The sequence below is a fragment of the Citrus clementina genome, unplaced genomic scaffold (assembly GCF_000493195.1).
Source record: "Citrus clementina cultivar Clemenules unplaced genomic scaffold, Citrus_clementina_v1.0 scaffold_7, whole genome shotgun sequence".
In the NCBI taxonomy this organism is placed as follows: Eukaryota; Viridiplantae; Streptophyta; class Magnoliopsida; order Sapindales; family Rutaceae; genus Citrus; species Citrus x clementina.
Window position 1 is genome coordinate 866,364 of NW_006262075.1, and position 23,248 is coordinate 889,611.

Here is a 23,248-nt window from a genome sequence, read left to right on the forward strand (position 1 = left end):
TAACAAGAATGCAAGGGCACTTTAGAAAATTTCAATACTACGACTTGATCATTTGGGTGATCTCTAGGAGTCATTAACATTTTTACATTGCATTGTTAACTCCTTGTTATGTGTTTCTGCATGCATGTCCTTACTGTTTGATGTTTCCATTAAAATCCTTATGCCACGATAATCAATTAACAAGCTTTTGACGCTTCTACAGAAACGCTTTTTTCCGTCTTTTTTGTCATTTATTTACAGCTGTTTCCCCAGATAAGTAAGTCAAAAGTTTATTTTTTCGAATCTGCTTTGGAGGCCAAGAGAAAAACAATCTCTGTGTCTTAATCGCCACAAAATCACGACATTTGTCTCTGCATACGCATTTCAAATGTATTCCCACAAGCAAAGGCTCAACCTCAAGACTCGAGTAAATATGAACGATAATATATATAGCCAGACAAAACACTGTTCTGCAGCAACCCTGTATTAGCGTTGATTCATTCGGTGCATAATTTAGAAAGTTGCCATTAATAAACTAGTGGTTACTGTGAAGCCTTTTCAAATACAAATGAAAATCACAATCTGCACCATTCATTGGCCACAATGAAGAGGTTAATGACTTGCGATAATAAAAACTTCATCGAATAATCACTACCGTTATCACAAATATTAGTAACCTGGAGATCCCAAAAAGTAAGAAATTTACATGAATTTATCAAATTTGAAACATCTTGTACCCCAGAAGCTGATACAGATCATGAACTGGGTGAATTCAGTAGTCTAAACCTGACATTGAAAAGCAACTGCAGAGAATTATTTCTTCTCCTCCTCCTCTTTTGACACCTTGTCTTCATCCTTCTTCTCTTGGGGCTAACAAGCATACACAATACAACCAGGTATCGAAAACATTCATCAGTTTCACCTTGCATAAGAATAAAAAATCTAACACCAAAATTTATTGAAAATTCCACACTCAAACAGAAATAAACAGACACACTAACCCAATATCCAAATTTTTAGCTGATAGGGTACTATCAAATTTTTAGTATATAGAGATTTGTCTATTCATCCTACCAAGTCTGATGAACTCACCTCAGACTGGTTTTGCATGGAAGTAAGCACATCTTTAACAGAAGGATCTTCTGGATCAACCCCTGGAAGCTGTGGAACAAAAAATGTATTAATTATTACATGCAGGGAAAGAACAGGTCATGAGATACCTATGTTTCTCACTCGGGCTGGGGGGAATAATTATTGCAACTTTAGCAGACATACCGATGCAAGGATGGAGGATACAAAAGCCTGGTCAGCCAACAACTGGCTCATGTCACTATGGCTTGGTGCGTCTTTCGTGCCATCTTGCATGGATAATTGAAGAGCTGCAAGCAACAGATATGGGGAGAGTATTAATCATTTAATGCCAAAGTTAGTTTAACTTTTTTCCAAGTGTCTATTTAATTATAGAATGCTAAACGGGAAAACTATTAATAAGCAGGTGAAAATATCAAAACACCATCGACCCAGAAGAATAGCATGATACTTCACAATCAAATAGAATTCCTATTAGACAGAAATGCAGGGGAAAGGTAATGTGAAAATGACAGTCAGCCAGTATGTTGTCCAAGAATAGCATAATACTTAACCTTGTGCACTTATCATCGAGATGAGGTATACGGTATATATAAGCATACAACCATGCCAAACAGCCAAAGAAAACAAAACTGCTGAGCACAAGGACTCTCACCTAATGCCAACTCTGGATCATCTTCAGCTACCTCTGACATATTCGTATCTCGCCCAGAGGGATAACTAGGAGTTGATGACATCGCAATGGCCTCCTGTAGCAAACCCTCGTCATGCTGTTACAAATATTCAAGGTTAAATTACTGAATAATTTCTGTTGATAATGAATAATTTAAGCAAGCAAATACCAAGGTGAAATGCAATAAATAGCACAAACCTTCGTAGTCTTCTTCTTATCATCAGCTTCAGAAGCTGGAACACTGTCTTGATCAGTCATAGTTACATCCTGTGAGCTAGATTGCTGTTCCCCTTGTTTTTCCTTTTTAGCCGCTTCCTCTGCTGCTCTCTTAGCTGCTGCTTCTTGTCTGGCTCTCTCCTCTTCCATTGAAACTCTGAGAGCAAGGGCCAGTTCAGGATCTAGGTTGGGGTCCACCCCAAATTCATAACCAGAAGCACCACTGGCTGCAGCAGCAGCTGCAGCTGCTGCAAAACCACTCCCTCCCTCACCATCCCCAGTGAAGATAGGCGTACTGACATGAGAGAGGAAATTTTTTAACTCAAATCAGAATTTCATATGAAACTCAACCACTAAAATTCAAAAGAAATGAAGAAAACTAAAGCAGAGTATATTACCTAAGAAGCACATCAGAAAGGGCATTTGGACCAGGAGGAACGTGAACAAGGTGGCTACTATCATTGTTGTTCACAGCAGCAAGAAGTGCTTCAAGCTTCTCCGTATTCCCCTCATCGTCTTCACCAAAGTTGACAATGTCAAGTGCTACACTATTCTTTTTCAACTTCCTGCCAATCATCTCCAGCACTTTCTTTTCATGCTTGATGGGACTGCAAACACACAAGCATAACACAAGATAGAAAACAAAATGATAGAATTAAAATGCATAAAGAACCGAATTCAAACCCACCTTCCAACGAAGACAATAATCCTTTGTTGCTGCTTTTTGTTCTGGCGATGCTTTAGAGCCAATTGAGCCACCTGGATCCCAGCAGCAAGATTCAACTCACCGCCTATTTCTAAACCTGCATCCAGCAACATAAATCAATACAAGTACTGATGTTTGTAACTGATGCACTTCTGCTTAGCACTTTGAATGCACAACAAAACCACTCCTTGTTGACAACTACTACTTGCATCCTTCATTTCCACTGCAGCAGTGGACCTCAACCCCAAGCATACCCCTGATCTTGAACAAATAGGTGTGAAAGCAAGAAAGATAACTAACCGTGCATGCAAGCCAAGATCTTGCCAAGATCACTAGTAGGAGTGACCAAAACACGAACCCCTTTCCCTGCCATTGTCATAACACCTACGGTATTCTCAGGATTTAACTGTTTACACAAAGCAACTCATTTCAAATAAACCCTAAAAGACATATCAGCAGTTACTATTAAAAAAAAAAGATGAACTCCCAGTTGAGCATGAAAAAGAAACAATACATATAACCAATTAATGTAAGTTTCTTAATTAAATAAGAAATACAGGACAGATAAAAAAAATTTATTTAGAAAGGAAAAAAGGAAAAAGAAAAAGAAATAAAGAAACCTGAGTTTTGGCTCCGCAAATAAGATTAGCAGCTTCAGTTTGAGCTTGGAATCTACTAGGAGCGTAATCGCCGTTACGCATCCACTCAGAATTATCAATACAGATCAACGTTGCCTGAATTTAGTTTTTAAAATTTTTACATTTTTTTTTATAGATTTCATTGGTTAATAAAATGAATAATTTGAAATTAAAATGAAAACGAGAAAGAGAAAGAAGAAAACCCAAATAAACATTTTATTGATTACCTCGAGAACCATGGCTATCTACTCTTTGAGATCAGAAACAGAACAAATGCCAATGCTCGGGAAAGAATGAGAGCAGCGTCGTTAAAGAAGACTCAAGTAAGAACTATTAAGCTTCTCAAATAAGAAAAGGAAAAAGCAAGAAGTTTCAAGTTTAGCCGCAGGACAGGTATCGTGGCGTTCTCGTGTGCTCAAGATTATTTCACTAACTAGTGCTGCGTGTCAGGTCATTATTGGTTTTTTTTAAAATACTAATTACATATTAGATTTCTGTATTACACAAATATATTTACAACTGTTATTACAATAAATATTATACTGATATTTACAATCAGATACACATAATTGAGATTTATATTATTACATTAAATTTATGAAATACATGTTCAATAAGATATACATAATTGAGATTTATATTATTACATTAAATTTATAAAGTACATGTCCAGACAAATAATCCTCACAGAGAAGGGATGATTTTGCTTCACTTGTATTTCACAAGAGAGAAAAACTTATAAATAAACTTCACCCAATCATATATAATGTTTAATTAAGATAGTTTTAAATTCATGAAGAGTCGAACCCCTACCCTTATAATCCTTCTTAACTCTGAGAGTAAAAATTCACCGGTGGCCAAAGCCTCATTAGCCAGGTCATTATTGGTTAGAATGGACAAGTACAGGAATTCAATTTTGAGAGGGTAATGGGAATTTGTTTTTAAGCCACTTACATGATGCCACGTTGGAAATAAAATTATAGACGAGGAATGGCTTGCGTAAGAGGCCTTATATTTTGGACATCTAATTCTACACAGTCTATATATCATATTATAACAGCGGATTATAGTATGAGCTCAAATTCTCATTCGGATTTTGTGTCTTTTTTACAAAATTATGTTAGATTTAGAAATTTTTAATGAAGAAAAGTAATTCGAGAGCTAAAAGTTGAAGCCAAGTAAACAACCGATGGATCCTTTTTCTTATTACAATACAACCAATCCATTCAAGTGTCTACCGGTGGACATGCAACTTCTTCTGCCACTATCCATGGCCCTGCAGGAAGGAACATCTAAAGATCATCATGTCATCTTATTCAACATCAATCAGGTCATCATGATCATCAAGGTCAGTGTCACATGAATGGCTGGAGTGAAGTGAATGCTCCGGGGCGGAGGTGTCTTGGTTCAGGATCGATGGATCTTTAACTATTGAGCAGCTTCCTTCCATGCTGATGCTGCCTGCACCTGATGTGAAATCATCCATTTTGTTCATGTTATCAACCAAAGAATCTGAGGATGAGTTGGATGCTGCACTAACGAGTCCAACGGATGCACTTTGCTTTGCCCGCACTCTTTTTTTCCAATTTCCTAGTGATACTCTTACATTTTCAGAAACTACAGATCTCTTGAACCTTGATCCCATCTGCAACAACGAAAGCCACAAACAAAATGCAATCGATCGAGAGCCATATAGAGATAAGACACATATATGCGTTCTGGGTTGAAAAAGCAAAGCTATTTAGTATTTAGATATATAATAAATTAATATACCTGTGTAATGATAACATAGAGTGGAAATGTGATGAAGCTACACCAGCACTGTGTCACAGTTCTGCATATACAATTGAGCAACAAATTAACATCACTTGGTAAAGCCACAAAATATTTGGCTCGTAAACATTGAAAAGGTGGAAGAACGATGTACCCAAATGTCAAGCGGATAACAATAAAGCTACGATTTTCCATGAAACAAGAAGGTTCCTTGATTTCCCACTGGAAACAAAAATCAGAATCACCATCATCTTCATGAAAGCATTGCTAGATGCATTAGTTTTAGCGATGGAGAAATCTAGTTCGTTATAATTATGTGTTTCTCCTAGAATGTCCAACAAAATAATATCCTCAAAGGATAAAGAAAGTTATAGAGAGCTCAAACAAATAAATAAGCATCTACTTTTGGAACGATTGGCATTTTACAATGAGCAAATCAGCCAAGACCTTACCAGGGACCAAAGGAATGTTGCCATTTCTAATGCATTCTGCAAAATCAAGCACATATCCATAGAAAAAATTAATCTTTCTGAAAACCGGGCAAACTCATAACTAAAATATCAAGGCAATAAAGAGGGGCCTAACTCACCTGGAATGATATTAGTTGTATCAAATGCAAAAGAAGCCTGGGCTTGCCAAACCAGAAGAGATCATCCCTCAGATTAAACTGGTGATATCCATCCCATGGACATTTATCCATGATTTCAACAGCTAACTTTACCACCACCCGGTGTAATTTTGTACCAATCAGCAGTATTAACTTCAATGTGCATAAAACACAATAAGAAAATGCAGCAGAGGAAGAGATAGAGAGCAAGGGAGATTAGCAAAGTTGAGTGGCATTAACATTTTGGAAAAGCTAAAAGAGAAGAAATGATGATGACTTACAATGGCTGGAATGAATGAAAGCCAAAGGTAAGTATTAGTTCCTACATGAAAATCACAGAATCCAAACTCTAAAATTAGTTTAGGAATAAAGGGGGAAAACCTCACAAATTAATTCCATGCCAAAAAGATGCAAAGATATCTTAAGAAAACTGAATCAATGTATATGCTTACATGCTACTCTCTAAATTGCAGCTATGAGAATTGAGCCATTACATGATTTAGTCGGACAATGCAAACGCTTACAAGCAAAATTTTGCAATTGTACTATTTGATTGAATGAGAAACTGATACTGCAAAACTACGTATAATTTTTCTGTTCTGTTCTTGAGGACATCCAAAAGCTTTGTTGAACATTACTAAATTTCTTTTGGACGACCATATATTTCAAATGAAAATTCATTCAAGCGGCCTACTTCCCACAGATATGACACTAGAAAATAATGACATGCAATTCACAGTGAACGGGGTTTGCTCATCAGTTATTAGCTTTTCAAAACACGGAAAACTACCGTGGAAATTCAGAAGAGTGCAACCAATGGCATAAATCCAGAGTGGTATACTGCAAAAGAAGCCTCAGAAATCAATCAAATTGATTTAATTAAAAAAAAAATACCAAACTAGAGAGAATGAATTTAGAAAAAGAAGGAAGAAAAGAGAACAGGCATGCAAAGCAGAGTAATAAGTATTACCTAATGCCAACAATATCACGGAATTCTTCCTCCATGCTTCGATGCATATACTTATGGAAATCATATGTCAAAGGAAGCTGATGAGTCTACAAATCCAGGAACACAAATATAAAAGACAGGAGTGAGACAGTTATTGGCTATTCAAATTACTTGTCTTCTCAGACATATTTATTTGCAAGACGACGACTGAAGACGAAGGAAAAACAAAAACAAATGAAGCAAATGAAGGCAAGCAGACTATTCACTCTTCAAAATTAAAAAATTTCCTCATGTCATCTACATGGTTCAACAGCAATACCCTCACTAAAACCTGATAAAACTTACAGTGATGAAGCCCAAGCGCAGAGCCATGTAATCAGCTCGATTTATAGAACTCCAAAATTGCCGACTGAAGCAAAGCTGCAAATTTACAATTGGAGTCGTTGGCCCATAGTCATGCAACTAACAGAATAGAATAACAGTGAAGGATTACAACTGAAATTAGTGGTTGCAAGAATCAAGCCCTGCTTATAGTTTTGGTATCTATGGGATTTAAGGATTTAATGCCCCATACATTCAGGTCATCAGGTGACGGGGATTTAGTGCTCTGATGTTATAGGTTTTCCCAATGAAACATATATTTTTCCACTCAATGCATGATCAATATCCTGAACTACCAAACATTGTATTTAACAGTTCAAAAAAATGATGTAAAATGAAAGACTGATCATTTAATCAAGTCATTTGAGAACAGACTTTTAACTTGAACATCAACAACTTCAGTAATGCCCCAACAAAGACATCACAAAGGTCCTTAACGTCTAATTTGAATAGAACTTCTGAGTCCTCCTCTGGTCTTTATATCCATTAGCCCCCTTCTTCACAAACACACATATGCACCAAGTACACGCGTAAATAATTTTTTTTTTTTTCCATCTATATATTATGGGGTAACTCTACTATAAGATATAACCCAAGCAACTTTTGAGCAATTTGTCTTTTTTGAAATTCAATTATATTCAGCCAATGGCTGATTTGAGCAACTAGGTTCGTCTAACAAATATTGGTTCAGCAAGATTTATCTAGTTCGGGTAAATTAATTAAATTAATGCTTAAGAAACTGTTTCTCAAGCATGATAATAAGAAATATCACCACATAGCTCATGAACCAGAAGAAAAGTATATGATTTCGAGCATGTAAGAATACCAGCCAAACCAGAACTTTGTGCTGGCTCCATGGATGGGATGTGCGGTGAAAGATAAAGGTGGATAGTCGCTTCATCTTCCTGTTGCTTGATGCAGCTTCCGAAGACTCTAGATTTAAGATATTATTGCAAAAAGGAAAACTTGTCCTTTGAGAGCATCTAGCATGACAAAAAGCAACAGACAGGACAAAATAGCTAAAAATACACAGACAAAACGTTCATTAATTGGCTTGAAAAATTTGCACCTTGTTCAATCTGAATAGCCATGGTTATAGCTTGGTTTTCCCATGTTCTCCAGCTATAGATCTGCAAATATAAAACGATGAGACATCTTGGAAAATATTAAGCTCTAAAAAGCACATTGACAATGCAGAAGTGCTCCGACCTTAATCATGGCCAAGGCAATGGCAACAAAGCTGTAAGAAACATGCGTAACACCGAGGACGAATATAAAACGATGAAGCTGCTCAAGACTTTCATGTGAAGCAAAAGATTCTTGGCCCTGCAAAAAAATAAATATTTCAAGAAAGTCCGTATAGATATAGTAAACAGCAAAAGGGTTTAGAAAAATGAATAATGACCGGCATCACTTAATACATTTAACTGGGAAAGCATTGAAGGTTACAGTAGTAATATGAACTTCACTGTCATGAACGGATACCTCAGGACAGTAATAGCTCGACCCGTGCCTGGTTTGCACTTGCTCTCTATCAAGTGAGGAATTCAAAAAATTTGATCTTGAAACAAGAGTGTGAGCTACTGATGTGAAGTCAGCCTTGGACGCACATGGATAGAATCTGCTGCTCAGGGCTGATGATTTGACACAAATTTTGGCCACAAATACAATCCAATGCCCCATCAACAAAGACAAAACACCAAAGAGCATCATCTCTGCATATATTTAAATAACCAACATTTCATGGGATCAGAAGTGAACATCACAATTACGTATGCGTCAATATATTGATTGAACAAATCCATAGCTAAAGATTAAATTCTCTTACCATCTTTGATCTTCTCAAGAGCAGCAAGCAAAGATTTTCTCTTAGTCTTTTCCAACCACTATCGAAACAAACATTCGCATTCCATCAAATAAAGACAGCATGTAATGAAGGAAACAGTTAAAGAAATTAGAAGAAAAAAACTGTCAGTTTTACCTTGCCAAAATGTTTCAAACAAGTATGAACAAAGAACCCAAAAATGATCATAACAGTGATGACAGTAGCAACAGCCCAAGTAGGGGTGTCAGCTAATGAAGCTCCTTCTCTTACTGTTTCTTTCTTCATTTCTCCACCAAAAGACAGTGAGAACTTGAGCTTCTGGGCATAAGCATAACATTCAATGTCTACAACCAACCAGGGACCTTAAAAACGCATACCCAATAAAATAAAATAACTCTTTTTCTTTTGACTGAGTCTGATTTATGAACAAAGTATTTCAGGCCATTAATGGCAGTCATTGTGATGGTGGGCTTTTGTTGCGCTAATTCACGAGGACACGCATGAGTTGTTACAACACATAACTTCCAAAGCAGTTGAGCACAATGGGCCCGGTAAACAAGATCTTCGCCAGTTAGGACTTTTGCTGATTTCACGTTTTGGGACAGTCAACAACGTGTTTCTGTCTTCTAATTTTTGTCTCGTGAAAAAAGAAATTGTGATTTATGAATCCACTCAGACGCATGCCATTTTGCGGCATTACCAAAGTTGTTGGACTGTATTTTAATTAAAATTATTAATATAATAAAGACTTTATGGGGTATCTTTCCATGCAGTGAACGAGAAATATTCAATCGACGGACCATTTTCACTTTTTAATCTGTGTGACTACAATTTTAGCTCACCAGCCATATCCATAAATGTGCATATATATTAAAAAGAAAAACAAATAGCATAACTTTAATCAAATTCCCATCATTTTCTGCAACAAACGAACAAAAATAAAAATATTGTACAAATTACTAAATACGACGGCGCCACCACAAGTTCGTTTTCTGGACATTACTACTGTGCGTAATACATGGTGATAATAATGGCAAGTCATGATTAATCAGAGGTCAGATCGATGATCTGCTGGCTTTTCATGCGCCTTCACCTTTAATCCGTTCTGAACCCAAGCCATATGCCCACCTCCAAAGTTGCTTACATGCTTAAAGCCCTGCAGCGATCATTTTGTCAATTGTACAGAGACCGTTAAATTTCCTCGCTCCCTCATCTTTACTCTAATTTCAGCTAATTAGTAGCTTCCTTAGCGAGTGAAAATTGAAAGCGAAGACGAAAACTTACAGCGCCAAGAAGATCAGCCGTCGCATGAAGAGATCTAGCTCCGCTTTGACAGCCCTGTACAGATTAATTACTAACACCAAATCAAAACTGGATGATATATGTGTGTGTGTGTGTGTGTGTGTGTGTGTGTGTGTTAAGACAAAAATTAATTTTTCGACAACTGATTTATGAACATGATCAATTAATTACCACTACAAGACGATCCTCCTCCTTGCAAAGAGATCTAACCTTCTTCAAGAAATCTGGATTTTTTACTCTACCTATAAGGAAAAACCAAATTATTTTTTCATAACTGAAGTATTAAAAAGGAAATGGCTCATGGTTATTAGAAGTTGAATTTAAAAAAAAATAAAATAAAATAATCGTTATATACCTTCTGGAGTGTTGAACATGTAAGGAATGTTGAAGATTTTTGCTGCATCCACATGACCTTCCTCGAATTCTTCTGCCGTCCTAGTATTTTAAGACAAGCCCAAAGTTACGAAATAAAGATTAAAAAATAAAAGAAATTACAAGTATCAGAATTAGGAAATAGAAAGCCAGTAGTTGAATTGAAACTGCGTACCTCACATCCAGATAGCCGTACCCACCAGATTCAAGCAGATTCTTAGCAGCTCGAACATCAACTGTAATAACTTCAGCTCCAGAGCTACGACAGATAAGGAGGAGGAGAAACAATCCACGCAAAAACGTGACCCAATTGCGGGAAACACCCATATCAAACTTACAAAGTTATATTTGAATATCCCTGAAGGCTGAAGGTATGTTCCGATATTAATATATTAACGTGAACGAAATTAAAATTAGAGAGAAGTGAGTGAGTGAGTGACCTTTTTCCAGTAGAATCCATGAAGAAGAACTTATGGGCTTGTATATATAGAGCCTTATTTAGTGTTGGGATCTGGTGGCGCAGCAGTAAAGCAGTTGCTTGTTTTGCCGGGAAAACCAGATGAAGTTAGAAAAAAAGTGTGCTGTGGCGCTAACTCGCTCGCTGATTGCTGCTGCAGCTGTTCGGATGCTTCTTTTATTCACTTTACATTTCTGTGGGATTACTATTAAAGTATTTAAAAAATTGTTAATCACATTAAAAAAGACTGCAAGTCGCGGCCAGTATGAACATTATTGATGAATAGATAAGGACATGGATGGATTTAGGTACAGTTAAACCGAAGGGGTCTCCAATGACGTGATATGAAAACAAAGTTTTTGAACGTTTTGGTGGTAAGTTTCAACCAACGTTCCATGCTTTTGTCACGTGAGGAAAATTCCAATCAACTGGCCTACCTACCCAGCGAAGAACCAACCATGGCAAATAGGCAAATTCGCATTAAAACTGAGGCTAGTAGCTGCACCGCCAACTTTAGAGTAGACCCACAGAGTCAGCCCGGTGGGTTAAGGTTGGTTATAGCTGAGACCCACTTAAGCAAATATAGAGGATGGGGGTCATACATAATTCATCATATCAAGCCCCAGTCCAGGTACAAATTGGTTAAGCACTTAAGCTTCCATTAGTGAGAATTCTGATGTACAGTACGCAGATACAGCCAAATCTTGGTGAATACACCAATTAACAACAAATTATTTACGCACAACACATGGTTTTAAATAATCAAACACTATTTACGCACAACCCCTGGATTAGGCAGGCGAAACATCTATGCGGACCCGATAGCACTATTATGCCAAACTTCCATGAGGAACTCGAGGAAGATATCAAGATACCTACAGCTCCTCCCAGGTGGCTGCAGATGCAAAGAAGCTCTATTGAAATAACACCTACTGCAATTTTCAGAATAATTGCTGTCAAACACCATATGCACACACAATTAATCTCCAAGACTCTGGATAGGTTGAGGGAAAGTTAAAAATTCCATGAAGTTCAAATGACATCCCCACAACATGAAAACTACCCTGAAACAGTAAAAACAACAAGGAAAAACAAGAGTCAGCTGAAGAGATGGACCCATTAATAGACCAGGCCGTAAGCAACCATGCATTGTAAACATTTAGTTAAAAATTTTGCAGCATTAGAATATTTAAATCCTGCTATACATCAATTTTATTTTCACTTCCAACTGCATCAGCAGCCCAAAGAAATCACCAAACCTCAGTATATAGACACTCCTTGGCATGGGTAGAGAATTAAAAAGTTCAAACACATTGCTTTATTTTATTTTTTGAATAACAATGCTTTATTTTCTAAACAAATATATAAACTTGCCCCCATTCCACATTTAAAAGCAAAAGCAAACCGCAAGTTCCTGGTCTACAGAAGAAAAGCTAGCGACAAACCTGATTCCAAATGCTAGCCAAATTATCATCTCAATCCACTGATTTTAAGGCCTAGTTTCCTCTCTTGACCTACAATAAAAACATAAGCGACTCCATAAAAAAAAAACCAAATATGCTACGTGACATAAAAACTAGTGATGAAATCTGTGACATAGTATAGAACAGAATGCATTTGCCCAACTGGACAACCTACTAAAAAGCTAAATGTAATCGCCTATTGTCTAGAAACTTATTGCTTTCAGTCTAGTATCAGGAGGAGAACTTGATATTATGACAGCTACCGGGGTTACTGCACTTCCCGTGCCATAATATCAAGTATTGGTCCTGCTCCTACAGGCCACCTAAACACATTTGTACCAAGGATGGCTAGCTTTACCAGAATATGAAAACTAGACGAAGTAGATTGCAGACAATATGAAACCAAGTTGAAAAGTTCAATTATTATGACACCATCTTATTCTTATATAACAGACACAAAACATAAATTGACAAGAAACTACAAGATGGAAGAAGGTTGACATTTTTGGTTTATAGTCAAGTAGACATAAATTTAACACAAACTACAAGGTGGAAAGAGTTTGACATTCTTGGTTTACACACAATAAGAAATTAATTTGCAGGAAACAACAAGTAGGAAAAGGCTGGCATTAAAGTTGATGTTCCTTGTTTACAGCCAAGAAGACATAAGTTGAAGGGAAACTATAAGGAGAAAAAAGGTCACAGACTGCTGTTAAAAGATTCATATGGTCAAATATACCACCTAATTCTATAGTCTCAAAGCAAGTCTCATACCAAATGATTTTATTTGAATTAAAACTCACACAGTTCCTAACAGATTCTTGGTTTACAGCTACCTATATACATTTATTCGAAATTGATGCCAACCATCCAACAAGCGAATGCACATACTTGAGGAATTTGACTTGTGCAAATTACAAGCATAATCAAGTTCAGAGAAAATACTTTAAAGAAAGGCACTGCGAGGATTGAGCAGCATTTGGAATCATGCCTAGACTCTAAAACTAACCCTCTAAATTCATAAAATGATGGCATATACAAACTGTTCTTCTTCATCCAATCAACAAAAGAGCCTCTATATTTTGCATTTGAGATTTCTAAATTAGCATAGAGAACAAAAGACAAGTAGCTCCTGCAAATAAAGTACATGACTAAATAAACATCTTAGTTTAGCTGTATGCCCGAACATTAAAGTCCAAATAGATAGAATATACAAGGTGAGCCCATTACTTGAGATAGAGAAGTCAGACATAAAAATGCTCCATAAAGTGTGAAAAACAAGGTGGCCAACTCACCCATATCAAGACAGGCAATTCTGATTCTTGGAATATGATTAGCCAAAGTTCATAACTTTGGTACAGAAGACAATGAAAACAAAGGATGGCCTCACACACCCACCTCATTACTTTCACTATTATTTCTCATATCATGCTTGCATACAGGGCAGAACGTCCCCCATTTAGTCAGCCATGAGTCCACGCAGCTTGCATGAAACTCTGCAAGTAGCTTTCGAGAAAAATAATCAGCAGTAGTGGAAATAATGTCAATCAAAGTTCACCTACTAATCAAGGTGCAAATCTAAATACATGTGACCGTGCTAATTATTATCTCCTCCTGAAATTACAACATGCAACCAACAGAAAAAGATGAAGGCAGTTGATTTATGCATCGAGTCAAATAAGTTTCCATCTAAACTAAAGTTACACAATTACTTTACATAAATCAAAGAAGATCTTCTAATAAATTCAACTATAGGGTGAAAAGGTTAAAATAATACCAGCAAGAGCAAGAACCTACCATGTTTGCAGGAAAGAACTTTGAGTTTTTCCCCATCTTGGTAATCCTCAAGGCAAATGGCACAAGTTTCTCCACCATGACACTGACTTGAACTAGCAGAGCTGAACAAAAAGCAAGGAAGTGCTTCCACTACCTTGGAATCTAACCTTCTAGGTTGCGGCTGATTCTGTCCTGGCCAAGGCCTCCAGGGCCTGGGAGTAATAAAGGCTACGGCAAATAATGCAAAGACCACAATAAGTGAGAAGACAGATACCATCAACACACTCCAGCTTCCTCTATTAGATTCTGGAAAAATGCAGCATTCCCCAGTTTCACCTCGACCATGCTCCTTCAAATACACACCAGTTTCCAAAGAAACAAATATCGCATGCACCTTTACACCTTCATGACTTGCCGTCACTAAGCACAAGTGACAGCATAAAATATAAAAGTTTAATAATCTAAAATTGCTAATTGGTTTCCAAAAGAAAAAGAAAAAGAAGAAGAAAAGAAAAGAAATATTGTTGAACTCACTGGAAACCAAACTGCCTTTTTCTATGTCATTATAAACAATTGCAGCACGATATCCTGCAGCTTGAGCGTTTCGGATTTTATCCTCAAAAATACATTGACCCCTGACTATTAAAACGAAGTTAATATGGTCAGCATCATTAGACGCAACGGGGTTGCTTAATGGGGAGCAAGCGTCCGCAGGATCTGCTACATGGAGAGCTCCACATGTTCCAGAGCTATTAACATCAACAGCTAACAGGAAAACACAAAATTCATCTTTTTAATAAAAATGAAAATGTAAAATTCGTATAATTAATTATATGCTACATTTTTTCTCGAGAAACAAAAGAAAAGGTGTACCGAATTTGGCGGGAAGGTCAGGGAAGTGGAGGGAGAGGGGTTTCCAAACAAGAGTTGCAGAGGATAATGAAACGACAAAGCAGAGGTTGAGGTAGATAATAAGAAATTTCATGAGAAACTTTTCCCTCATCTTTGACTCTTGCTTTGCTCCTTCTGCTCTTTGCGAGTTGGAGCAGATTTCCGATGAACAGAACGGTGCGTCCAGAGCCTCACGGGAATAAACACCAGAGGAGTTCGCACCTTTATGCCATCGACGACCCCATCGCCATCCCCATCCCCGTGAAGTTGAAATGTAATAATACGGCACCATGTTCAATAATTTGACAAATAGGACATATTCAAGGAAATATCTAAAATACCCTTTATTGTCAATTTTTTCGCTCTCTCATAGATATTTGGTTTCTCTGTCCCTTTCAGCACAGCCATGCTACAAACATATATTTAATACATTAAATCACACGATCATATCACAAACGTATATTTGAAACGATGTCGTAGAGTGAGCCTCATCAAACAAAGGTTGGCGTTTAACTTTTGATTCATACGAGTGTGTGAAACTGTGAATTGAAGAAGAGAACTTGGGATACGGTGGCGTTATTAACTCTCAGCAGGGTTTCCTCCTGTAGTATAGACTCGGCCGGCCGTTCCTGCTGTGCAATCGAAATCGAATGCTGTGTACGCTTGATGGAGAAAATCTCGAAATTGCCCTTGCCAGAAGCATTCCTTGATTTTCTGAAAGAGAATGGACTGGACCCTTCCGTTTATTCAGCCGCAGATTCAACTCCTCGCTACATAAGGTATCAGACTATCAGTTATCACAAAACTTGTAAGCAACTTTTGTTTTTTCCTATCTAAAAAGCTGCTAATTTTTCTTTTTCTTTTTCTTTTTTTAACTGGAAGGTTGAAAACTGGGAATGAAGCTGATTTAGAAGAGATTGAAGCGGAGTTAAAGTGTAAGCTAGAAAAAGTTGTCTGGCTGAGTGGATTTTATTCTCTTCCGCCTGATATTAAGATTGCTACCTCAATGGCATACAAGCAAGGAAAGGTGATTTATCAAATTTGTGGCTTTTGTAATTTATTTTTTCTAAAGCACATTCTTATCATATGACTTGAAGTGGTGTTGTTCATAATTCTTCGTTAATTATGTTAATGTATCTTTTAAATGTTATTTTCATGGAATGTTCTCTATTTTTTATGCCATTTTCAGATATATGGAATTGATGCTGCTTCTGGAGCGGCTGTTTCCGTATTGAATATCTCAGCAGGAGATCATGTTCTTGATCTTTGTGCTGCTCCTGGTAAGCAATCTTCTATTCTTATTCTGTTATGTTATTCTCACCAATTGTTTGCTAATTGATGTGATGTTGTGAAATTGAATTTGATGATATGAAAAGTGATATCTTCAATGAGAACTTCTTAACCTGTGGGTCAAAGTAGTAGTGCTGATACTTGTTCACTTTTAATTGTTAAATGGTCTACGATATTTGATTATATTCCTTTTTAAGTTCCATGGAAACAGGAAATTTGATCAAATCTGAATATTGAAGTAAAAAATGAATTTGATTTCTTTTTACACCAATATGAACTAAGAACTATGAAGAGATATTTTTGGCATCTAATATTGGATAGTTGCCAACTTGATTCAGGAAACATATAGTCTATAAATGGAGTCATGTTAGGACATTGGATGATTTTGTTATATGTCTTTTAGTTGTCATTTTCTCTGACTCTTTTGACAGATTGCTCACTTATTCATTAACCGTAAATTTTGTATGTCTAGGTGCTAAACTTTGTATGATACTGGACATTATTGGTGATTCCGGTTCTGTAACTGGAGTTGATGTTGCAAGGCATCGTCTAGCGGCTTGTAGAACACTGCTGCAGAAATATGCTCTGGGTGATAGGTGCCGACTTTTCGTTGCCGATGGAACGACATTTTCCCTTGCCCCCTTGCGGCTCCTTTTGGATCCTGGATCATGTAATGAACTGATAGAACCTGTGTTTTGTTACTTTATCCTATAATTTTGGTCCATAAGCTTTTGTAAATTCTATATGAAATCCTCAACATCGTTCTGATGTCTTTTCATTCTGTCTAGAATTAAACAGGTAATTCTGTGTTGCAAGAGAAGGATGATACATTTAGGGAGTGGACTTCTAGAATACCATGGAAAGAAAGAAAAAGAGCAATGAAAGCTAGGGAAAATGCTGCTTCAAAGGCAATAGTGAGGAGTGAACATCCTGAACTTATATTCTATGGGCGTCATTCGGGTATAGTTGGGCTTACTAAAGAGGAAATATATCAAAGTGTTTGTAACAGTGAAGTCTCAAGCTCTGGTTATGACAAGGTGAAGTTGCATTTTTACTTGTTCGTTTATCTTTTTTGTTAAATGAAGAGCCCTGAATAGTTAAGGCAATTTTATTTTGTTTTTAGAATGGCACCACTTGCCGAGTCAGAAATTTTTTCACTCATCAATGCAACTAAGTAGTTCAAATGTATTTTAGGTCCTTGTAGATGCAGAGTGCACTCATGATGGATCAATTAAGCATATCCAGAAATTTGAGAATTGGGGCTGGACAACTCTTCAACGTCGTGTGCTGGATCCAGAGAGAACTGATAGTGTTACAAATCTTCAGGTAACTTGATTCAGTTTTCCACTATACCAGCAGTAATCGGTCCAGTTTTATTGGACCTGCTCTCTCCACTCTCTTTCTTTCTCCGTTTTAAGGATTTCCTCCTCTTTCTCCCTTTTGAGTTTGAATTCTAGTTTATATTAGAGTTTTAGAGAGTTTAGAAGATATTTTTTTGACATATGGGTCAACATGGGCTCTTATCGCCTCCATTTGATTTGTAGCTTGATTGTCTGAAATTGTTGATGATTTTGCTACAAATGGAATACTGAAGAGAACATTTGACACTGATAGATCTCCTAAAGGACCTTAGTATATCCGGCGAAAACAAAAGAGGTAAAATGAAAAAGGTGGGCCATGTAGCAACTTGATCTCATAACTGGCTAGAAACTAAAGCAGTTTACATTTGAGCATTACTGGATATTGGACGGTATAATTTTTGGGTTTGTTGGAAAGAAAATTTTAGTAATAAAAAATTTGCTGAAGACTGAAAACAAGATGAAAAATGTATTTTCTTGAATTTTATGGGTAGAATGACCTAAGCGTGGAAGATAATTCGGAGCTGTAACTGTTTCCTTGCTTTCATCCGATGGTTCCTGTTTAAGTTCAGCTGAGTTTAACTTGCGTTCCTACACATATAATCTGTTTAATTTGCTGAAATGATGATGAAGCAACGTTTTATCCTTTTCCAATTTGAGTTATTCCGTAGTAAATTTGCATACAAGGCCTTTTATATTTGGAAGAGGTTCGCTTGATCTTTCTAATATATTGAAAGTATTTATCTCTGGTTGCAGTTAAAACTTCTTACTAATGGATTTAGACTTCTAAAAGTTGGGGGCCTGCTTGTCTACAGCACTTGCAGGTATATTTGTTATCATGTTCGATGGCTCACAACACAAGCACACAAAATTATTTGCATTCTATGTTTTCGTATTTCTATCTTTCTCCATTGATTAGCCTGACAGCTGCTCAGAATGAAGATGTGGTGGAGCAGTTTCTCAAGGACAATGCCTCTGCTGGTAAGATTCTCTATGTTTTGAAGTCTAATGATTACTTTCTCAGAAGTAATTATTGGTTGCGTTGCACTGCAAGTTCATAACCTGCAGTTTTACAGCTAATATACTTATTATGTTTCTGAGCAGGAAAAAAAATGTTGATAAACTGCTGTGATTGTTAAGCAATAAATGTTACTTCTTTCACGAGACATATCACCTCTTATCAATAAATTATTTACTTTTCAGCCACTGTTCTAGGAAACATTTGATTATAATAAACAGAACCTGACTTCACATCTCTTCTGTTGGTAGTTATAGCAACAATTTTTTTCTTGCAGAGTTGCAGGAGATAGATGTTGCCAAAAATTGGCCTTGTAAGAGCGGGAGGATACCAAAGACCCTGCGTTTTGACCCCTTGACATCAAAAACCAGTGGACTTTTTGTAGCAAAATTCACAAAATTGGCCATCTGATTTTTCTTGAATGTCTTCGTAGAAGAATGGTTTTATGATCTGGGTTCATTATTCATATACTGCACATTTGTTGCTTAGTTATATTTGTTGCTTAGTTAAACGGTCGATGGATGTGACTGACTGAGATTTTTTTGTTGCTTTGACCATAGTCACAATACTTCTTGGTATTAATCTTAATATTTGATATTTATTTTTTTCCCATTATTTTCTAAAAATTGATTTCTTTTAAATAGTTTTGACATGACCATAGTTGCAATACTCATTTGCATTGTTTATGCATGCCAATCAACTTCAATTGCTATGGTGGGGGCGTTTTACTTGCTTCTTGTATTGCCTTCTTTTTAACTCTTCCTGTATATGATTTTGCCTCGGCCAGAAATTGAATAAAGATGTAAATTTGAGTTGTTCTGGAAACAATAAATCCGTCGTCGTGAGATAATGTGTAGTTCTATAAGTTGAATAAATATCTCTCCGCAAGCAGACACCAGACCTGAACGTGATTTACGGAGTACATCGTTGGGTGTATATGCTTCAAAGTTTATGGCTATATGGGCATGAAAAAAGGATCAGACTCTCTGCTAGATTTCAAGCGAGGACATTACATGAAAGATTTCTCCTACAGCTATGTTCATGGCACATTGGTTATTGATACTGTAATAGCAGCATTCGTAGATTCAGGAACAACTAGATAGCTGATACATAAAATCCCATCCCAGACATATGTGGAGGGGAATTGCTTCCGGCAGATTGTCTCTGGACTTTTGAGTGTGCCCGTAGTGTTCGGGGCTGCAGTAATGCATGCCACCGGCAACTGATCAGTTTTCTAAGTAATTGAAATTAGAAGTATATACCAATGGCATTCTTTGGCTTATTATTGATATCAATGATTGATATGATATTTCTAGGCGCAGTCCTCAGAAGTCCAACTTGGGATGAATGCCCTATTTATCAGACTAGCATTATAGTTTGTCTTCCTGATATAAACCTTTTTTTGAGTTTATGCCCATTATTTCGTCCCGTACGGCTCTACTAGACAGTAGACATAAGATAGAGGATTGGCCATAGCCGCCAAAATAATCCCGGGGTTCACTCAGTTTTGGAGGCTGCAACCCCTGTAGCTCAAAGCTGCCAACATTTTCTTCATTATCGTCTGCTCGTGTGGATTTTGACATCTAAGATTGTTTATTCTTTTCTCTTACAACTTGGATCACCCACTTGATCTAACACACATATAATGTCCGGTTATCTAGTTAACCTTGGTATTTAAAAAGTAACGTCTGTAACATAACTTGTAACCCGTCCTTATGGATTTGGTTTATGTCGAGATATTTTCAACTTCTTCATGGGGTCCCCGGACGACCCAACTTGGTTTTTTCTTCTTCTTTTTAAATGTGTCTCTAGATATATTATATTCAGATAACTTCCTTGATCCTAGTTTCTGTAGTACAAAGTGACTGGTATTTTGAAACCATGGTCCGAGCAAATTATTACTTAAACTTTAGAAGCACCACAATTCATAATCCACGCAATACAAACCTTATAAATAGCTTACAGTTTCTGCACTGACCAAAAACTCAAAGCAAGCAATTCGAATTCTCTGTTGTTCTCTTCCTATCTCCTCCTTAGTTAGTTCATAGTATGGGTCCATTCTCCTTTCCAACTTTGCCTGCCGCTAAGTGGTTAGGATTTGTCACAGCCATTTGGGTTCAGGCAACCTGTGGCAACAACTACACTTTTTCCAACTACTCAGATGCGCTGAAATCTCTCATGGCTCTTACTCAGTTGCAGCTCAACAACCTTTCAGTTGCTAAAGATGTTGGCAAGGCTTTTGGCCTTCTCTCGGGTCTTGCTTCTGACCGTTTGCCAACTTCTACTATCCTCATTATTGGCTCACTTGAAGGATTAATAGGATATGGAGTTCAATGGCTTGTTGTAAGTGAGAAAATCCATCCTCTTCCTTACTGGCTGGTAAGCAACCATTTTAGGACCTTGTCCATTATATAAACTAGCTTTAGAATAAAATTTTAACTAGCTGCTCTTGCAGATGTGCATTTTTCTTTGCATGGGAGGCAACAGCACAACATGGATGAACACAGCAGTACTAGTAACTTGCATGCGTAACTTTCCAAAAAATCGAGGCCCCGTGTCAGGTATCCTCAAGGGTTATGTGGGTCTCAGCACAGCAATCTTTACAGATATTTGCACAGCTCTTTTCTCCTCCAAACCGTCAGCATTTCTCCTCATCCTTGCAATTGTCCCAGCAGTAATTTGCCTCACTGCAGTGCTCTTCTTGCATGAAAACCAACCGGCTTCAGGACCTGTAGAAGATAGACAAGAAACTGAATTCTTTCATATTTTCAATGTTCTCGCTATTGCCGTAGCTGTCTATTTGTTGGTCTTTGACATCACTGGAAATCATGGCCACGTGCTCTCTTTATATTTTGCGGTAGGACTCATTTTCCTTCTGGCTTTACCATTGGCTGTTCCTTTATACGTTGTTCTGTTTAAGTCAAAATCCAACTCAGACATTGAGCAACCAAGCAGAGAACCATTGCTTGCCCCTCAAAAATCTTCAACAGAGAAGCAAGAAATAGTAACAGCTATTGTTAAAGCGGAGGATGCTGAAAGAAACAGAAAACCAATAATTGGGGAGGAGCACACAGTTGTGCAAATGTTACAGACATATGATTTCTGGATTCTGTTTGCATCTTTTCTTTGTGGCGTGGGCACAGGAATGTGTGTGATGAACAACATGGGACAGATGGGGCTGGCACTTGGCTTCAATGATGCATCCATCTTTGTGTCACTCATGAGCATATGGGGTTTCTTTGGACGCATTGTTTCTGGCTTGCTGTCAGAATATTACATTTGGTACGTCTGCTTTCTCACCAGCTCTCGGTCAAAAACAATTCAAGTATTTCATTTTCTTTTTCATGGTAAATGACTGATTTTACTGAGCATTACCTTAAGAGTTATGACCCACTGTGACGTGCAGGAAATGTGGGACACCAAGGCCTGTCTGGAATGCAGCTTCTCAAATTCTAATGGCTCTTGGATACATCATAATGGCCATGGCCTTGCCAGGATCTCTGCATATTGGTTCAATTTTGGTAGGGATATGCTATGGTGTCCGACTGACAATAACAGTACCTGTGGCTTCTGAACTATTTGGTGTCAAATATTATGGCCTTCTATACAATATCCTGATTCTCAACCTTCCCCTGGGTTCATTTCTCTTCTCTGGTCTCCTTGCTGGCTATCTGTATGATGCTCAAGCCACTATCTCAGTTGATGGAAGCAACACTTGTGTTGGAGCTCATTGTTATTTTCTCGTGTTTGTGATCATGGCCGTGGCATGCATGCTTGGATTTGGATTAGACATTTTGCTTGCTGTTAGAACAAAGAATATTTATTCTAAGAGCAAAGTGGAAAAGAAATTCATTAGCGAAACAGAGGATTCAACTTCAATAAAAAGCTGAGAAGTATCGGTTAAAATGTTTTGGAGCTGGATCGAAGCATACCCAATTCAAAGCAATGTGATTAATTGCTGCCTTCATCTGCATAATTCATCATCACTGTAGATATTGTAATCAATTGTCCATTAAAAGAAAAAAAAGTTAGTGAAATTTTGACAAGGTCTCGTATCATCAAATTAATGATATTACAATAAAATTATGAGGGGCCATTCTTTTCTCACAGCAATTTGTATGATAATGGAAGCAATCAAACAATCCAATCACAAAATCCAAAGCGGTTCACCACTAGATTACAGAAACATAAAGCAGTAGCATGTTAACATGTCAATTGAAACAGATAAAGATAGGAACTTTACCCATTGTCATTTGCCTCCGACCTAACAAAACAGGAGTTTCTTGAGATGCTGATTGGAGGCCAAATGTAGAATACTCATCACCAAAGTTTTGCGATTCCATTAGTTTAAACTATATTATTAATTCAATTTCGACCAAAACTTTGTAAACAAATACAGCCCTACAATACAATCAATAACCAAAGACACGGAGAGTTGAGTTCTTCTCCTGCTTGTCTTGTCCGTAATTGTTGCTCGATTTCGGC

General features: G+C 37.2%; 5 protein-coding genes across 7 annotated transcripts; 2 read left to right on the plus strand and 3 right to left on the minus strand.

Moving 5' to 3' along the window:
• Positions 1-548: 548 nt before the first annotated feature.
• Positions 549-3,669, minus strand: LOC18036619 (26S proteasome non-ATPase regulatory subunit 4 homolog). The gene is made up of 10 exons (XM_006425369.2): positions 3,529-3,669; positions 3,284-3,397; positions 2,964-3,069; positions 2,646-2,760; positions 2,356-2,565; positions 1,940-2,252; positions 1,724-1,838; positions 1,255-1,358; positions 1,072-1,140; positions 549-849 (listed from the first exon to the last, which is right to left on the minus strand). The coding sequence occupies exons 1-10, from the start codon at positions 3,538-3,540 to the stop codon at positions 793-795; spliced, it is 1,215 nt and encodes a 404-aa protein (XP_006425432.1). The 5' UTR covers positions 3,541-3,669; the 3' UTR covers positions 549-792.
• Positions 3,670-4,469: 800 nt separating this feature from the next.
• On the minus strand, positions 4,470-9,545 carry LOC18037777 (MLO-like protein 4). Its single transcript, XM_006425370.2, has 15 exons — positions 8,993-9,545; positions 8,840-8,897; positions 8,497-8,726; positions 8,221-8,337; positions 8,081-8,141; positions 7,838-7,944; positions 6,976-7,050; positions 6,652-6,737; positions 6,472-6,521; positions 5,963-6,003; positions 5,664-5,834; positions 5,527-5,562; positions 5,229-5,296; positions 5,075-5,135; positions 4,470-4,946 (listed from the first exon to the last, which is right to left on the minus strand). Exons 1-15 carry the CDS (start codon positions 9,119-9,121, stop codon positions 4,614-4,616), a joined length of 1,623 nt encoding a protein of 540 aa, XP_006425433.1. The 5' UTR covers positions 9,122-9,545; the 3' UTR covers positions 4,470-4,613.
• Positions 9,546-9,620: 75 nt separating this feature from the next.
• Positions 9,621-15,426, minus strand: LOC18036182. Its single transcript, XM_006425371.2, has 10 exons — positions 15,080-15,426; positions 14,741-14,971; positions 14,228-14,626; positions 13,829-13,926; positions 11,927-12,031; positions 10,686-10,849; positions 10,494-10,573; positions 10,310-10,380; positions 10,121-10,174; positions 9,621-9,992 (listed from the first exon to the last, which is right to left on the minus strand). Exons 1-10 carry the CDS (start codon positions 15,387-15,389, stop codon positions 9,885-9,887), a joined length of 1,620 nt encoding a protein of 539 aa, XP_006425434.2. The 5' UTR covers positions 15,390-15,426; the 3' UTR covers positions 9,621-9,884.
• Positions 15,427-15,507: 81 nt separating this feature from the next.
• On the plus strand, positions 15,508-19,370 carry LOC18037228 (probable 28S rRNA (cytosine-C(5))-methyltransferase). 3 transcript variants are annotated; one of them, XM_006425379.2, is made up of 9 exons: positions 15,510-15,876; positions 15,980-16,124; positions 16,287-16,377; positions 16,860-17,057; positions 17,186-17,424; positions 17,582-17,713; positions 18,502-18,569; positions 18,665-18,726; positions 19,041-19,370. In XM_006425379.2, exons 1-9 carry the CDS (start codon positions 15,764-15,766, stop codon positions 19,172-19,174), a joined length of 1,182 nt encoding a protein of 393 aa, XP_006425442.1. In that variant the 5' UTR covers positions 15,510-15,763; the 3' UTR covers positions 19,175-19,370. The 3 variants fall into 3 exon arrangements, 1 of the variants encoding a protein (XP_006425442.1); XR_002904681.1 differs by lacking the exons at positions 18,665-18,726; positions 19,041-19,370 and adding an exon at positions 17,932-18,043 and having other exon boundaries at positions 15,508-15,876; positions 18,502-18,587; XR_002904680.1 differs by lacking the exons at positions 18,665-18,726; positions 19,041-19,370 and adding an exon at positions 17,932-18,057 and having other exon boundaries at positions 15,508-15,876; positions 18,502-18,552.
• A 733-nt stretch (positions 19,371-20,103) lies between these two features.
• On the plus strand, positions 20,104-22,862 carry LOC18035912 (protein NUCLEAR FUSION DEFECTIVE 4). Its single transcript, XM_006425380.2, has 3 exons — positions 20,104-21,142; positions 21,219-22,045; positions 22,170-22,862. Exons 1-3 carry the CDS (start codon positions 20,813-20,815, stop codon positions 22,651-22,653), a joined length of 1,641 nt encoding a protein of 546 aa, XP_006425443.1. The 5' UTR covers positions 20,104-20,812; the 3' UTR covers positions 22,654-22,862.
• The last annotated feature ends 386 nt before the right edge of the window (positions 22,863-23,248 follow it).